We start from the raw sequence: 17,543 nt of genomic DNA on the forward strand, positions 1-17,543 counted from the left end.
GATCCTGGTGCTTCTGTCTTGTCCCGAGGCCTGGGCCCCAGCAATGCCACAGCAGGCACTGTATTCCCATCCCCTGCAGGACTCCCTGGAGGGCCCCACTACCTATGACATCTCCACATAATTCAGCTGTCTGTATACACCAGGGTGGGCAATTCAGTGACTCTTCTGCCTCCTAAAGCTTGTTTATTAGCCATTATCTCAAACCTCAAAGCTCCCCTGGAGTGAGTCTCTGCAGGCCTAGGTGCTGACCCACTGATCTGAGACTGGTTTATTAGAGTGTTAATGATATGCTTGTCCTCGATGAACATTTTCACCTATTAGACCTGAGAAGCACAGGAGCCCAGTGAATCAGCTCAGCAGGACACAGTCCTTTTTCCCCAACACCTTGTCCCCCAGGAAGCAGCGAGACTGGTGAACGGTGAACCTGTGCAGCCTCACCGGGCACCCACAGCAGGAGCCAGGCAGAGTAGGGCTAAGCCTCCTCTTGCCCTGAAAGACAGCCCCGAGCCCTTGAGAACTCCTGAGCCTGGCCCGCACTGCACCCTCTCCTGAGGCCTGCTCTGTTCTCTCTGAGCTTGTGATTTCAACTCTGCCCAGTAAGCCTGTTTGTGTGGGGCTGAACACTGGTCAGTCTTGTGCTCTGAGAGGCTGAGGCAGGAAGATGGCAGGTTTGAGCCCAGCCTGGGCAACCTAATAACTTAGGAAGACCACATCCCAGAATGACAACCCAAAAAGGTTGGGGATATAGTTCAGTGTGAAGATCCTGGGTTCCATCTCTAGTGCCTCAAAGAGAAAATGACAACCCTCTTTTCCAGGTTCTGAGCTGGGCATGGTGGCACATAACTATAATCCCAGCACTTGAGAGGCTGAAGCAGGAGGATCACAGAGAGTCTGAGGCCATCCTGGACCAAACCCAGCCTGAACTACACAGTGAGACCCTGTCTCAAAAAAAAAACAAGAGTCACTGTGGTACCTGGGTCCCCTCCTGGGTGGCATTCCTCTCCAGGGGAGGGGACCCACATGCCCTGGTTTTTGTAGCAGGCTCCACTCCACACCCAGGCAGGGGCCTAGCACAGGGCTCACCCAGCATCAGGCCCAGCCTGTCACTGCCCAGCTGCTCACAAACACCAGAAACAGCTTCCACGGTAGTCCAGGCAGTGACCAGGCCACCACAAAAACAGCCCTTGACTGTCTCACCCGATGGTGGCAGCTGTCAGGCCTATTTCCCACAGAAAGTTCTGCTCCAAAGGGCCAGGCCAAAAGGACACATGTCCCTGACCCCTGACCCTCTGCACCCTCTCCCCTGGGTACCCCTATCCATCCTACTGCTCACAGCAGGCTGCCCGCATATCCGGTGAGCACCTGCTGGCACCCAAACCTATCACTGCCACCAAAAGGGTTCAGGGAGTTTCTAGATAGAGACCAAGTTCCCCTGGGGTGAGGGCAGCGGGTAAGGTGGGGGTGGGGATGGAGACCACTCCGAGGCAGCTCTGAGCAGGATTTAAAATTAACTAATTGGGGGCTGGGGATTTAGCTCAGTGGCATAAGCGCCTGCCTTGCAAGTGTGCGGTTGTGAGTTCGATTCCTGGTACCGATAAAAACGAAAAAGACAAAATAAAAATAATGAAATAAAATAAAATTAACTAACTGGCTTCTCATGTTTATCTGTGAGTGTCCCAGGTTGAGGCCCCCTGACTGGAGATGGGCAGCGGACTCACAGTGAGTGGACCTCTGAATCACGGGGCCTGTCTGAGGCCTGTAGTGGCCCACAATGCCAGGGACACCTCCAAGGACTGGACAAGGCCACAGCTGAGGATCCCTGGCTCCAACCCCAATTAACTAGATAGGGACTGTGACTGCAGGTCTCCTTCCTGCAGTAACTGTCAGCCTGGAGAGGAGACAGTCCTCCTATTAGCATAACTGACTACTTGGGGCTGTGTTTGACCCGACTTCCAAGGTCCTGCTCAGTCCCTATGCTTTCTTCAGTATCCCCTCCCTTTGTAAATACTGGGCACTGTTATAACTTGGGCCCCGGTATAAAATCCAAGGAGGCAAGAGACCGAAAATTTAAGTGGCAAAGGCTTTATTTCCAGGCCTGGCGACCAGTCTCCAGGAGCCAATTTGGAGACTGTCCCCCAGAGACTGAAGGGAGGACTTTAAAAAGAGGCTGGAGGAAAAGGGTGGGGGGAGACAAAGAAACCTGCAGAGCCATCAAACTTGTTGACCCAAGTCTGGAAACTGTATTGCTGTCCACTTAGCTCTGACAATCTCGGGAGTTTCTGGTGTTTCTCAAATTACTCCCATCCTACAGACTGACATTATCTCGGAGTGGCACATCTGCAGCAATATTTGGGGAAGAAAGTGGACAGTTAATTATCCCAGGACAGCTCGTTTTCTCTAGTGGGTACAAAGGGGTCAAGAGTTACAAGAAGCTGAAACTTAAGTTTTACAAAGATCTGATATCTAACTCATTTGATGCATACAGAACAAAAGGAAAGCACCGATTGGGGTTTGGGCCATAGTATTTCCCGGTAATTTCTTTGAAGCTAAACAGTTCTTAAAATTGGGGTGGGCTCATTTTATGACAGATCATCACCGGGTCGGGAAGAGGTCACCAGAAACCCAAATTCTTTATGGCTTAGATAAATAGGTGAGGGGAGAGGGAGGTAATAAGGCGCCATACAGAACAGAAAACCGCGGTTATGTGTCAAGGTCAGGGTAAAGGGTTAAACTCAAACGCAAATCTCTCTGCACACAAGCAGGTTACTTTAAACAACTGTAAATTAATGAGCCATTCTAGTTTTCGTTAGCTCTTTAGCGGAGAATAGAGGCACCTAACAGTGATTAACAACCCTTGTTAGCTTGTTTTAGCACAACTTCTGTAGTTTGTAGAGGGCAACAATGGTTAACATACCAATTAGGTGAGATTCTTGCAATTCTTTACAGAGGAGAGTGTTGCTCAACATATCAATTTAGGTCACTTAACATATCAGTTAGGGAAAAAGGATAAAAAAACACATTTAGTAAGCCACTTTACAGGTTTGCTATAATACACATATAACCAAGCTATTTTCTTAGAGTAGGACAGGCACCAGAGAATATAGAATTCTGCTGGAGGGCTTTGAGCCTCCTGGAGCTCTAACATCACTTGTCTTTTGTTTAAGCCTTGGCCGTCCACTCGTTAGGAAGTGGCCCTGATAAGTCCACACCATGGGAGCGTTGGTCGGCTTGGCCCGGCTTCTGTAGCTGCCCTCTTGCACACACCCTCCGCGGCTCCCTAGGCCTCTGGGCTGGTGCAGCGTGGTGTTGAGTCTCTCTGAAGGCTCCTGAGCGCAAAGTCCAGGTCTTGGGTCCCCCCCACCCCCAGCTCCGCAGCCTGAGTCCCAGGCTGGGAGCTGGACCTACGATGCTGGCTGGCCTCTCCTTCGTGGGTGGAAATGAAGCGAGCGCCAGGGGAGTTCAGGACGGAGGCGGGGGTGTGGCCAGCCCCAGTCTCTCCCTTGGCGCTATCTGGCCTACTCCTGGCACGCAGCATCCCGAGGCAGAGCCAGAGAACAGGAATGCAGCGCGCAGCTCCCACTAGGAACCCGAAACTGAAAGTCTAACCTCAAAAAAAAAAAAAAAAAAAAGAAAGTCTAACCTCGCCGGGCGGGGGCTGCTGAAGGCAGTTCTGCAACTTGCAATTGGCCAGGAAGCCACCTATGCTAATGAGAGGCGGCCTACTACTGGCCGGAAAGCCCCCTATGCTAATACAGGCGCCTAGAATTGCCGGGAAGTCCCCCAGGCTGAGGAGGTGCGGTCCCCAGCGCAGAGTGTCTCTTCGCGCGGTCAGTTGCCGTTCCATCCGATCCTTCTGCCTCCCTCTTTTTACTCCTTCTCTCCGCTGCTCATGGACGACAAGTGGAATGGCAAGGACCGCAGGCACATCAAGCTGCTGTTCGCGCTCGGGTGTTTGGTGCTCCTGCTGGTGGCGACAGCAGTAGCCCTGATGCACTTTTTAGTGCAAGTCCACAGCGAAGCCTGCCAAAGTGGCCTCCGGGCGGAGGAAAAGTGCCGCAACGTCACCAATCACCTGCGCAGCCAGCTGAGCATGGCCTGGCAGGTCTGGCGAGAGGACCAGACCACCTGCAACAGGACAATGGTGAGCCGGGAAACTCCTGCAGGGAGCGCAGAGCAGGAGGGCGGGAAACCCTCCCCGGAAACCGCTGAGGCACCTGGGGGAAGATAGGGTGGCCTGGAAACTGTTCCTGATCTCCTACATCACAAGGGCCTGGTGCATATGCCTGAGTTTGGGGACATCTGAATTCTCTCTGGGTCTCTGATGTGGGCATTGCAGGCAACATAGGCATCAGGGGCGTCAGTAATCCCTCAGGGACTTGGAGGGAGCTCTGAACTCCCTCAGGGCACTGGTGTGGGGAAACTGGAAACCCTCAATAGACATCCGACAGGGCCCAGATACCCAGAGTGGGTGGGGACCTTTCTGGCAAGCACTAGCTCAATCTTGCAGAATCACACAGAGAATCTGGAAATTTCTATGCAGTTTGGGGGAAGACCTGCAGATGCTCATATGGGGGGCCTTCAAACCCCACTGCAAGGGTCACAGGCCTATTGGCAGCTCCGGTGGGCCAAGCCTGTGGGGCTGGAAATCGAGGCGCAGAGAAGAGGGTAGGAGGGGACCTCGCAGAGGGCTTGGCTTGCAGCGCCTCTGAGGACAGACCCTGCGGCGGGCCATCGGGCCCAGGACAGCAGTCAGCACCCGTCCACCAGGGCCAGAACTGCTTGGGGATTTTGTTTTTGGTTTGTCTGCTTTTTGAGACAGGGTTTTGCTTTGTAGTCCAGACTATCCTTGAACCCTCTATATAGTCTAGACTGACTGGAACTCGTGGCAATCCTCCTGCCTCAGTCTTCGGACCACTGGGAGGATTTACATGTGTCATCACCACGCACGGCTCAGAACCTGCTTTTGATCCTTGGCTCTGTCACAGGAAAAACTGAATGCGACCCTGACCAACACGAAAACTCAAGTGCAGAAGCAGCAGGAACAAATGCAGGACCTGAGGGGTGAGAAGGGCAAAATGTGGGGCTTGCGCAAGGGGTGGGGGTGGGGCTGACGGGGCTTGCGGCCACCGGCCGGGTGGGCGGGACCACGTGGGAGGGCATGGTCTCCGGGCGAGGGGCAGGGCCACGTGTTGAGAGACCCGGCGCTGTAACCTAGATGAAATCACGGATTTAAAGCGGAAGCTGCAAGAGTCTCAGGAGAGGGAGCAGCACCTCAGGTCAGAGATCCCAGTCCAAGTCAGACCACACCCCTCACCCAGCACCTCTTCCCTGAGCCCAGGACCCCCCCCCCCAGCCTGCAACATCCGTGCCGCCTGGGTGTAAAGGCGAGTCCCAGGGAGGGCAGCGTGTCCGCCGTGGAGGGGAGCAGAAGGCCGGCCCGGCCGGCAGCTGCCTGATTGCCTCATCTGCACCCCAGGAATGAGCTCAATGCCGCCCGCCAAATGGGTCCCAAAAACTCGGCCCGCCCCTTGGCCATCTCCATCGGCCTGGTGCTGGCGATGCTTCTGCTGCTGAGCCTGGCTGCGCTGCGGTCCTGAGGTCTGTGGAGCACGCCAGTGAGGAGAGGGCGGCCCGGGGAGGGTGGCTGGGGTCGGGCCCCCAGGCGTCTGATTTGCACCCTGCAGGGAAAAGCCCGCCCTCACTAGCGCGGGAGGGGCGTGGCCAGGCCTTGGTGGGCGGATTCCGGGTGGGAGGGGCGGGTCCTTGGTTGGAGGGGAAAGAGGGGGCGGGACCTGGGCGGGGAGGGAGGGGCCTGGGTGGGAGGGGAGGGGCGGGGATTGGGCGGGGCCCCCCTCTGCTGAGTCTTCATCTGTTTTACAAATTTTTTTTTTTGTCTTTTTCCTTTTTATCGGTACCAGAGATCGAACTCACGACTGCCTGCTTGCAAGGCAGGCCCTTATGCCGCTGAGCTAAATCCCCAGTCCTGTTTTACAAATTTTTAAAAATGTCTCTCGCTTTCTTTTTTTTTCTTATTAGTACATTTTAAATATACATAGTGATAACATTCATCGTAGCGAAGTTGTAGGTGCTCTGTCTTTTCCCAGTCCCTTCCTTTCAACACCTCTTCCCCTCATTTACAAGTTTTGTTTCCATTTTCTTCTATTTTTTCTTGTCACTTCCTTTTTTCCTCCCTCCTCCTGTTCTTGTTTTCCTTCCTATTTGAACATTTTTTCCTATTTCTCAGTATCTGTTATACATTTTTGCTTGTTTTTTTTGTTTTGTTTTGTTTTGTTTTGTTTTGTTTTTGGTACCAGGGATCACACTCACAACCTCGTGCTTGCCAGGCAGGCGCTGTGCCGCTGAGCTATAACTCCAGCTGTCTATTACGCATTTGAATCTGGTTTACACTTGCTCCCACTAGCAAAGGATGCAGTACTTACACATGTGTGTCTGATTTGTTTCACTGAAGAGTGTGATCTCAGGTTGCATCCATTCACCTAGAAATGTCTCTAGCTTAACCTTTAGGGCTGAGTAGTACTCCACTGTATGAAATCACATTTTTCCTAATCCATTTTAGGCTGCAGTGTGCGCCAATCTGGTTCCAGCTCTTTTGGCTTCGAAGTCCCCTGACCGACAGTTCTGCAGGATGAACGGGCAGCATGGTTTGGGTTTGGAGGGAAGGGGCAGTCTGGGGCTGGGTATGGTGGAGAGGAACTGGGCTATGTCTCCAGATGGAAAACCCTTCTATGGGGTGGGATGAGGGCACCTGCTTCTGCTTCTCACTGTCAAGGCTGAGGGGTCCCTTTCTTCTAGGGCCTTTCTGTTCCAAAAAAATAAACACGGTTTCTAGAGAAAAGAAGTTGCTCTCAGGTTCCCAGAGCGTCGCTGCCCCCCACTGGACTTCAGGGGTAGCCCCTGTGGGTGAGGCTGGGGACCCTGCTGCACCTACACCTTGAAGTCCTACCACCCAGCTACCCTCCAAAGCAAGCTCAGAACCTGGCAGGGCCCAAAGAACACACATTGTGTTCCTGCCCTCTCCCTGGTCCTAGTGGGGAAACTGAGGCTGGGGGGTAACTGTCCTGCTTTTCCCTGCCTGCTGCAGGAAGCACTGGGTTTGGGTTTAAACCACCACCCATAGGCGCATTTAGGCCTAGCCTCTGTCAAAATGTCTCTATTCCTCAAGCTCTTATTCATACTGCAGCAACCCACACTGGGACCCCCTCTTCAGAAAAGTCTTCAAGGGGCTGGGGATTTAGCTCAGCGGCATAAGCGCCTGCCTTGCAAGTACGTGGTCTTGAGTTTGATCCCTGGTACCGGTAAAAAAAAAAAAAAAAATCAGAAAAGTCTTCAAAAGTAACAGGTACAGTCCCCATGGATGGAAAGACCACCCTTCATCCAGGCTGTGCAGTCTATTCCTGCCCCAAATTTTTCTTCCTCCAAGTTCTCCTGAACCTGCAATTTCCTGCCCGTGAGAATGCAGCCTGGAGTCTTAGGTCCCAGATTTCTGCTGTGTCCTCAGTTCCCACAATGCCCAATGGTCACTGCAAGAGGGCGCCAAATCCACCCTGCTGCTGCCCAACCCAGCAGGGGACATTTGGGCTGGGTAGGTGTGTGGCACCACACCAGGCAGGGGAGGTGTGTAGCTGTCCCCTGGCTGCCGCCTCAGAGTGTAAAGGAAATTTTAAAACTTAGTCTGCCACTCTGTTCAAGGGCAGGAAAGGCAGGTCGGGCCCATTTCCATACTTACAGCATGGCAAAACTCACGCCTGCATCAGCTTGTGAGATAAGCATGACACCAACAAAGGCCCGGCTCTGTCCTCCAGCCCGAGGTTCCCAGGAGTCAGCTTGGCTCAGTTTGAGTGATTGAGTCTTCCTGTTCACCCTGGCCCTGACCTTCCTGCGATAGGATGGAAACCCCCCAACTCACTTTCCTGAAATAAATCTGCCTATCTACGGATGACAAGACAATATGTAGCTAACTATAGAATATCCTGTTATTAGCCTTCTTGAATTTTCTGCTAACCACCTGTATAAATGTCTGTTTAACCCCAAGACAGGGCTGGCGATTTGGAACTGATTTCCACCAGCCTGCTGGTGACAATAATGCTGTTTGCCTTCCAAGTGCCTCCTCTGGATCTGCTGTGTGTCTTCCATCTGGCTTCATCCTATTTATTTTTGTTTAGTTTTGTTTTTTTTTTTTTTGAGACAGGGTCTCACCATGCAAGTTCAGGCTGGCTTTGAGCTCCTTTTGTAGCCCAGGCTGGTTTTAAAGTTGCAGCAATCCTCCTGCCTCAGCCTCCAGAGTGCTGGGATGACAGGTGTGGCAGCACGCCTGGCTTCCTCTTCTGAAACAGGGTACTGGTGTGGAGGGCCCTTGCCTGGGGAGCTGCCCACCTGGGGTTTGCATCCCATAACCTGGAGCAAGGGAAGTCTATTTGGAGTGACCATCTCATTGATGGTGGTGTGATGCCTGTCATCGGAGGTGAGGCCCGGTGCCAGGAGTATGAGCAGGGTAAGACCCACCCCTGGACAGGAAGGAGGACCCATGGCTGGGAAACCGAGTCTGACCATAATTATAACGTCCTGCTTGGAGCCCAACGCCTACCCCACTAGACACCTGTACTGTACCCCACTCCAGGCAGCAACAGGAGAAAACAGAGTGGGGGTCCTCTGTCATCTAGCACTGGAAGGTTGAGGCAGTAGGGTCATCAGTTCCAGCCCAGCCCGGACAGCTTAGAGACTTAGAGATCCTAGGTCAAAAGTTTAAAAATCACCTAGAAGGCTGAGAATGCAGCTCTGTGCAAAGGCCCTGGGTTCCACCCCTGCATCAGATAGCGTTGCAAAAACGCCATCCTCTGTGTCCCTGGGGTGCACCCTCTTCAGGACACTCGACCTCAAGCCTCTGTCCTCCGGTGCGGGGGAGTGGGACGGTGCGGGGGAGTGGGACCGGCCCAGTGATGAGCTCCTGGGGACCTGCAGGTGACAGCACCTCCCCCGCACCGGTTCCAGGCAGGTAAGGAAATCGGGTCTGGCCAGGGGATCCGACAGGTCATTTCTGCCAGGCAACCCCCCCAACCGCCTGAAGCGAGTTTCTGTGCAGGAAGCAATCCCCACTCAGATCTCGCTCCTTCTCCCCACTACACCTCCACCCGGCCCAATTCGAGCCCTGTGAGGTCCCCGGGAGGCCCTGTCGCTATGCCCCACCCCCACGGTACCGTGCTGGTGAACAGTGATCTGACAATGTGACCTGTTCGCCCCCATCCTTGGAAAGGGGAACTTTCTTTTCTTTTCTTTTTTGTCTTTTTCGTTTTTATCGGTATCAGGGATCGAACTCACGACTGCCTGCTTGCAAGGCAGGCACTTATGCCGCTGAGCTAAATCCCCAGCCCAAGAACTTTCTGCATTCAGCTTTTCTCCTGACAACCTCCTTCTTCCCGGGGCTCAGGCCCCAAACTGTGTCCCACCCCTGGGTGAGAAGACCTCGGGAGGCTGAGGCAGGAGGATTATCTCACACTGCCTCAGCCTTGGCACACGGTGAACAGGTGCTCACCTAGTGTGCTGGGTAGGCAGTGGGCTGTCGGAAAGGTAAGGTGACAGGAAAGGGTGGGGCTGGGCTAGGGAGGAGACTAAGCCTTGAGGATTCAGCAGCCTGGGAAAGAGGGAGGAGATGGCTCAGATGGAGTGGGCTCCGTGTAAAGGGCCTGGGGCAGGAAGACTGGGGTGGGAGGGAAGAGAAGGGAAAGAAAGGAAGTCAAGGTGGATGGGTCCAGCTGCAGAGACAGCGGGGAGGGGGACTGAGAGGGGATGGAGGGGCAAGGAGCCTGCAGTTGTCCACTGGGTGATGTGCTCACCCTGGTCGCCAGGCTGACTGTAGAGAGAGTCCTTGGTCCCCGCAGCACCTTCGCAGCCCCACGCTCCAGGTCTCGGCCTCAGTGTCCCCGTGCCCAGGGTGGAGACAGGTTACACAGACCCCCGTGGATCCCCTTGGGAGCACTGTGCGTCGGTGCTGTGACTGTGTTCCAGGATTCAGCAGGGCGCAGAGGCCCAGCGGCTCCTGAGTCCGGAGCGCCCCTCCCGCTCAGGGCTAGCGCGGGGCGGAGCGGGCGGCCGGGCCGGCGTGGTGTCGCCGCGCCCCAGGTGCCACTGGTGGCCGCGCAGCGTCGTTGCGCGCATGGCTGGGCCTGGGCCGGAGCCGGGACGCGCGTGGCGGGCGCTCGCGCTGTGCGGGGCCGCCCTGTTCTTGGCAGCGGCAGCGGCGGGCGGGGCCCTGGTGGCCTGGAACCTGGCGGCCTCAACGGCCCGGCGCCCAAGCTGTCCTGACCCGGAGGCCAACGCCACTTCGCCGACCAGGGACCCGATACTGGATCTTGAAGAATTTCGGCGCCGGCTGGCTGACGCTGCGCAGCGCGAGGAGACTTTGATGGGGAGGCTGAGGCAGGCAGAGCGCGTCCGAGAGGAGCTGGAGCAGGCGCTGAAGGATTTCGAGGGGCGCCAGGTAGGCGAGAAGGTGGGGAGTCGGGAGGTCTATAGTGCGGCGGTGGGGGGTGCATACGTGTTCCTAAGTTCCCTTGCCTGTGCCTCAGTTTCCCCAAGTCTTTTATGATCCTTGCAATTCCTGGACTCCACCTTGTGATTAAAAAAGGCTTCACTTCGCTATTTGCTCTATAAACAGTGGCCGGGCTGAGCAGGCTCGCACATGCCTGTAATCTGAGCGCTTGGGAAGCTGAGACAGGAGGGTCTTCGAGAGTTCCAGGCCAGCCTGAACTGCAGAGAGACCTCTTCTTAAACAAACAAATAAACAAAGAATAAAATAAACGGCGGCTGGGGACACCCCAGGACCCGCCAGGGAAGGGGCTGTGCTGACTCAATGCCCACTCGAGTCCCAAGTCCGTTCCTGGCCGTACTATTTTGGGAGAGGAACACTTGTGTCACCTGTAATTAGGAGACTAAAACTGGCCTCTTGTGGAGATACCGCCGGCGCGCCCTTCGAGGCGGACTCCGTAATAACCCTCCCCAGCCCACAGCGTCATTGACCAACCATCCTCAAACCCAGTAGCTTGCATTTATTGAGTGACTGTGGAGTAGCCTGGGCCGGGGATGCAGCCCACACTTCGCCGGGCCCTGGATTCCACCCCAGGCCCTGCAATCAATAAGAAAATAAAGAAAACCCAAGCCTGGCCCACGCCCGTCATCCCAGCACTCAGGCAGGCTGAGGCAGGATCGCGTGTTCCAGCTCAACCTGACAACTTAGCCATTTAGCGAGACCCCGTCTCAAAATGACAACTAAAGAAGGATTTGGGGTGCAGTTCAGCGAGGTGGCCCAAGCTGCTGTTCCCGGGGAGAACCAGACCGCGCCCTTTTCTGCTGATCCAAGCAAGGGCCTGGGAGCGGCCGGGGTGTCATCGTCCCTGGGAGGGCGGCCCGGGTCACATCCTCCCGCCCACAGAGCAGGATGCAGACAGAGATGAAGGCGCTGGAGACTGAGACGCGCGAGGCCAGAGCACGGGAGACCCGGCTGGGGCTGGAGAACCAGGCGCTGACAGGTGCATTGGGGGCGGGGCCGGGCCTAGCCGGCGGGAGGGGCCCAGGATCCCAGACCCGGAACGGGGGACCGCGCACCACCGCCCCTGGAAGTGCGCGCGCGAGACTCCAGCGCCCCCTGAGACTCCAGCGCCCCCTGCCGAGGCGCGAGATGGTGCAGAGCCGCGCAAACCGCGGATTAGCTTCGCCTGGGACAGGTGTGCGGGGGAGGGGGGTGCGGGCTCGGGCGCGCGGCTCCCCGCTCCCTGCCCCGCCCGCAGACTCTGCTGCTGCGCCCACCGACCTCACCCCTGCGCCCCCTGCGACTCTGAGCCCCCAACCCCGCTCCTGCGCCAGCAGAGGCTCTTGCGAGCTGGGAGGCGGCGGCTGCGGAGGCCTCGCGGCAGCGGGAGAAAGCACAACAGCATGCAGGCGCGGCCGAGGCGGAGCGCGAAGCCTGCGGGGCCCGGGAGGCGGTGCTACGGGAGCGCGTGTGAGTAAGAGGCGGGCCCGCGGGGGACGGTCAAACCGGATGCAGAGCCAATAACTGCAGCGTCTCGTTCGTTCGGCCAATCAGCGCTTCGGGTGTGGTTTAGGCGGGCTGGAAGAGATGCGGGAGTGGGCGGGGCTTTGGGACACTTCCCTAGGGACAGGGAGTAGAAGAGGGGTGGGTGATGGTGGGGGTTTCTCTGGGAGCGAAGGCCACCCCCGCCGTTGGAGCTGGCAGTCTGAAGGCTGGGATCTACAGCAAATTGGGGCTGGGTGTTGGGGCGCACGCCTGGAATCAAGGCACTCGGGATGCTGAGGCAGAAGGATCGCCACACTTCCAGGCCTTAGTGAGACGTTGTTTCAAAAGAAAAGAGAGAGAGCAAATTGGAGGTCAGTGCCCCGGTAGATAACGGGGCACGGAAGGGCACAGATAAAATAGAGTCGCGCCGACATAAGAGTAGGTGGTTTGGGGGCCTGGGGGGGGCGGAGCAGGGGCTCCCAAGGGCTGTTCTGTCGGGCGCCGGTGGGGCCTGGCGTGGCCCCTGCAGACGCCCTCTGCCCGCAGCTCCGCCTTGGAGGCCGCGCTAGGCCCCCAGCGCCGAGGACCCCGGCCACGCTCAGGGTCGCGACCCCAGCCGCGGACGCGCGTTCGGCCTGGGCCCTCCGGTGGCTGCCGGCGGCCGCCGCATCGCGTGCGAGACTGAGTTCCCGGAACGACGCGGAGCCAGCGGGACGACACCCACCAGCGCCCCGAAGGAAAACGGCGCGGGAAGAAGACTGTGCACTTGTCTCCAACACTCGCTCCTGGCCCCCAGACGGGGAATCTGAGACCCACGGAGTCCGCTGCGAGCTCAGGCCCGCGTGAGGCTGATCCTACAGAAAGCAATCAGCGCGATCAGGACCAAGAAACAAAGGTGCAAATAAAAGCTGGTGCGGGGGGAGGGGCAGTCATCGAGGGACTCAGGAGGCCGAGGCGGGAGGGTCGCATGGTACCAGACCCAACATGGGCAAAGCAAGGAGTGCCCCCCCCCCGTGCACTTTAACACACAGCCATGCTGGCCCCGCGCGCTGTCATGAGACCGCAGGAGATGGTGCCGGCAAGGCCTCTGGCGAGGGAATCGGGGCTCAGGGGTTGGGAGACGGCCCCACGGTCCTATGTGTCTTTTGTTTTTTGTATCTTTTTTATACAGCCTGTATTTTAAAAAATCATACACTTGCATTATTGCCTTTTTTGCATTATTGCCTTTTAAAAATAAATTTTTTAAAGCTTTAAAACTGCCTCGGGCTGGGCGTGGGTACCTCTGTAGCCTGTCCTGCCTGTTGTCCCCCACCCACTCGGGGCTTGGGGGTGCCTGGTCCTGGAGCTCACTTGCGGGAGGTCGGGATGGTCGCGGTGAGAAGGAGGGATGCAAGAATGAGCCAGGTGCAGGGGCGCTCACCTGTCGGGAGGCTGAGGCAGGAGGACCGCTGCAAGTTCGAGGCAGGCCCGGGCTGCATAGTGAAACCCTGTCTCAAACCAAACCAAAAAGAGGGAAGGAAGGAGAGAGAGAGAAGGGAGAAAAAGGGAGAAGGTGGAGGAGAGAGAGAGACTGAGAGAGAAAATAAGACATATAGAGGAAAGGACTGAGAAAGATGGGAGGGGGGGACCGGTTTGGGACAGGGTGCGTGAGTGCTGTCTCGCGCGTGGCCACCAGAGGCCGCCCCAGCCCGCAGATGCCGTGGCGCCTGGGCTTACTGAGGCGGAGTGGCACGGTCGCAGCCGCTGCTCTGCTGGGTCGTCGTGGGCTCATTGCGGGATCCCGGAGATCCAGTCTGAGACCCTGGCTCAGCCCAGGGAGGTACCCGGGTCACCAGGACTGCGGTGACCCAGATCAAGGGCTACCAGTGTGACCTGCCCCACCCACAGAGCAGCCCCGCAGGGCCTGCACCCTCCTGCCTCGACCTCCTTCTGTGACCACTCAGGTCTGTGTCCTCAGCTAGGTGAGCGCTCGGCATTCTCTCTCACACTCCAGTTTCCCTAGTGAGTCTCTGTCTCTACCTCTCTCTGTCTCTGTCTGTCTCTCCTTGTCTCTGTCTCAGTCTCTCCTTTTTGGCAGGGCAATTGGTGCTCAAACCTAGGGATGCCCTACCGCTGAGCTACACCCCCAGGCCCCCATTATTTCCCTAGGTCTTCATAAAGTTTCTGGGCAGGATTTAAATTCCAGATGCTCCTGTCTCAGCTTCCTGAAGCACTAGAATTGCAGAACGGGCCTCTTTTTTTGTTGCTGCTCTCTTCCCCTTCTTGTTTTTGTTGTTTTATTTTGTTTTTAGAGACAGGGTCTCACTAGATAGGCCAGATCTGCCTCAGCCTCAAGAGTGCTGGGATTTTACGCCGGGCTCTGAGGGTCCCTGCATCCATCTCTGCTGTCTCCTGCATACTCTCCCCATCTAAGTCGGCTGTTGGGGTCCCTCTAATACCAGCAACCATGACAGAAGGGGTGTGGAACCTCAGGGAGACACCACTCTGAGCTGGGTATGGTGTCCATGCCAGTCACCCCACCACCTCGGAGGCTGAGGCAGGAGGGTCAAAAGCCCCAGCACAGCCTGGGCAGCTTGGGGAATTCGGGAGACCTCTCTGAAAATGTAAAAAGGGCAGGGTGTAGCAGGCGTGTGAGTCCCTGGCTTGGTCCCAGCCCTGGAATAAATAAAGCCTTCTGGCCATTGGGACTTTAACTCTTCTCTCCTCTCCTCTCCTCTCCTCTCCTCTCCTCTCCTCTCCTCTCCTCCCCTCCCCTCACCTCACCTCTCCTCTCCTAGGGCCTTCAACAGTCACGTTCCAGCCAGTGACACCAGTCCACTTCCTCCAGCCAGCCTCCCTCCCTCTAGCCAAGCAAACAACTCACCCCAATTGATTGTTTTCCGCTTAGAAAAAACAGAGGGGGGGGGGGGGAGGCCAAGGGTGACCCGATGACCCTGGGGAAGAGCGGTTCCCTGGCAGAGCTTCCTGTGACCGTGACAAATGGCTCTCAGGAAAAAACCTGCGTTGGCCAGGCGCCGGCCTGTGATGGTGTGAGTGCCCGCGCCCTCTCGGATTCCCTGAGGGATGCAGTGGGGACGGCTCCAAGTCTGTTTGAGGGACCTGGACCCCGCTGGCCGGGCCATGAGTCATGCAATCACTGAAGCACACGTTGTCGACAGCCAGCAGGACATGTGAGGTGGCCGCCTTGAGGAAGAAGACCCTGGCCACTCAGCCACGCCCCAGCCCTTTAAAAACATTTTAAATATTTGAGACAGGGTCTCACTAAACTACTAAATTGCCCAGGCTGGGCTCTACTTTGCCACCCTCCTTGCCTCCTCAAACTCACAAAGATCCTCTTGCCTCAGCCTCGAGAGTGCTGGGATGACAGTCATGCGCCACCACTCCCGGTTCCTAGCTAAGTTTTTATTAATAGAAAAGTTACCAGCGGATCTGGCTGAGTTTGCTCCGAGCCTCGTCTCTGAGACGCCCTCCCTTCTCTGGCCTTTATCTGTGCTTTGTCAGTGTTCAGGATGAAGCTCAAGGCCTCCCACACTCAGGTGCGTGCTAGCCACTGTGCTGCTCCCACCCCAAGACGGGGGGGGGGGGGTTCCTTGTGCCTGCCATGCACCTTTGCTTCTGCTGTTTTGGAGGGGCGCCAGATAATTTCTAATTCTTTGTCCAATGAGGGAAGAAGATTGAAAATCACATCTGAGTCAGATGGAGTCACACAGGTCACCCCAGAAAGCAGACAGGAGGATTAAAGTGTGAGCTCTGTCTGGGCCACCCCGAAAAGCCCGGTCCCCAAACAGAGCTTGGGGGGTGACCAGACGGGCTGCCAGGCCTGGGGTCCTGGGAAGGGGTGAGGTCTTCCAAAGCCGTGGTGCCCCCGCCTCTACCCCTGCTCTGCACAGCATGACAGCCTCCTCCAGCCATCCAGGGGGTCCCGGGCACCATCCCCTCTGTCACCTTTACATCTGCAGGCACGCATGGGCACCTCCTGGAGGTTCAAGCACACATGGGCTGTCACACTTCCCGGAGGGGGCCTGGTTGCCCCACGGCAACCCTGCGTGGTCACAGCGCTCCTTCCAGTCCCCATCACTAAGGCGGCACGGGTGCCAGGCAAGGCCCAAGAGGTCTCAGTTTACCCTGTCCCCCCACAGTCACCACTGGCTAAGACCAAGCATGGCCCGGCCCTGACGGTGGCACTACACCACTCACAACAAGGGGTGACTAAACATGGGGTGAACAGTGCCTTTGAAAACCAATGACAGTGAGCCAGGCACTGAGGCACACTCCTGCAATCCCAGCACTCAAGAGGCTGAGACAGGTGTATCATCCGGAGTTCAAGAGCAGCCTGGCTACACAAATAATTCAAATCCACCCTGAACTACATAATGAGACCCTGTCTCAAAAAGCAAACAAACTCAGGCTGAGGATTTAGCTCAGTGGTATAAGCCTGCCTTGCAAGTGCGCAGTTGTGAGTTCGAGCCCTGGTACCAATTAAGAAAAAAAAAAAGCAAACAACAACAAAAAGCCTGCGGTGGTGATGCACTCCTGCAATGCCAGCACTCAGGAGGCTGAGGCAGGAGGGTTCTTGAAAGTTCAAGACCAGCCTGAACTGCATAGTGAGACCCTGTCTCAAAAAGAAAAAGAAAAAAAGGAAGTATTTTGGGGGGAACTCATGGCAATGGGGCTTTCAGTTATGAAATCTTGTAAAACTTGTCCACACACTGCATTTTTCAGTCACATTTCACGTTTTGTTTCCTCTTCACTTGAAACTGAGGCTGGGAGAGAGGAACTCGCTGGACTGGGGTCACACATTTGAGATGGCATCGGGCCTCACCTGTCACCCATCCCCATGGCCTCCCCTGGGCCCTGCCTGGCCAACCAGACTCTTGCCTGGTTGGGCTCCCGCCCCCAGCCCCAGCAGGAATCGCTGGTGGCTGCAGAGGCTGAAGGTCGAAGGGGCTTCCTGCCACCCTGGGAACTTCCTCCTTCCCCACCGGCAGGTGGTGGCGACACCCTGGCCCCCTCCTTGTGGCCACAGACCCCTGCCCACTGCCTGGTGGCAGGGACAACAGACCCCACACCCGCCCTGTCTCTGTATAGGGGTGGCTAGTGGCAAGGTCATCTCTCCCTGCCCAGCACCCCATGTCCGTCCCTCCTGCCAGCCCAGACCTTGCCAAGTTTCTCTGTGCCCCAAGACCAGCAGCAGCTGATGGCAGGGCCAGATTGAACCCTGTGGAGACCCTGGCACCCCAGTGTGGTGCTAGCACAGAAGACTCTAGAACATTCCCAAGGCCCCGGGGAGAGCACACCCAGAATCATTTGCTACTGGATCCCCAGGACTCCGACACCCCACCTCAGGCCACACTATTCCCTTGCCATGGCCACCTGAGGATGAGCCCCAGCCTGCAGTGACCCTAGGAGCCTGAGATGGGTGTGGGGACAGGCAGCCCCAGACAGTGCGGCTCACAGATGCAGAGTGCGGGAGGGATAATGGGCAAGCAGGCCTGGGGCACCCTGCTCAGAGTTC

General features: G+C 56.6%; 2 protein-coding genes across 3 annotated transcripts; both read left to right on the plus strand.

Moving 5' to 3' along the window:
* The first annotated feature begins 3,715 nt into the window (after nt 1–3,715).
* Nucleotides 3,716–6,859, plus strand: Bst2 (bone marrow stromal cell antigen 2). Its single transcript, XM_003464252.5, has 5 exons — nt 3,716–4,141; nt 4,986–5,061; nt 5,216–5,276; nt 5,477–5,598; nt 6,578–6,859. The coding sequence occupies exons 1-4, from the start codon at nt 3,890–3,892 to the stop codon at nt 5,595–5,597; spliced, it is 510 nt and encodes a 169-aa protein (XP_003464300.1). The 5' UTR covers nt 3,716–3,889; the 3' UTR covers nt 5,598; nt 6,578–6,859.
* Nucleotides 6,860–6,999: 140 nt separating this feature from the next.
* Nucleotides 7,000–13,226, plus strand: Ccdc194 (coiled-coil domain containing 194). 2 transcript variants are annotated; one of them, XM_063228075.1, is made up of 4 exons: nt 7,000–10,495; nt 11,447–11,543; nt 11,881–12,013; nt 12,575–12,848. In XM_063228075.1, the coding sequence occupies exons 1-4, from the start codon at nt 10,172–10,174 to the stop codon at nt 12,711–12,713; spliced, it is 693 nt and encodes a 230-aa protein (XP_063084145.1). In that variant the 5' UTR covers nt 7,000–10,171; the 3' UTR covers nt 12,714–12,848. The 2 variants fall into 2 exon arrangements, with proteins under 2 accessions (XP_063084145.1, XP_063084144.1); XM_063228074.1 differs by having other exon boundaries at nt 11,447–12,013; nt 12,575–13,226.
* The last annotated feature ends 4,317 nt before the right edge of the window (nt 13,227–17,543 follow it).

This window comes from Cavia porcellus, unplaced genomic scaffold, assembly GCF_034190915.1.
Source record: "Cavia porcellus strain 051 isolate PalLab524CR breed Dunkin Hartley unplaced genomic scaffold, mCavPor4.1 scaffold_17, whole genome shotgun sequence".
Lineage (NCBI taxonomy): Eukaryota > Metazoa > Chordata > Mammalia > Rodentia > Caviidae > Cavia > Cavia porcellus.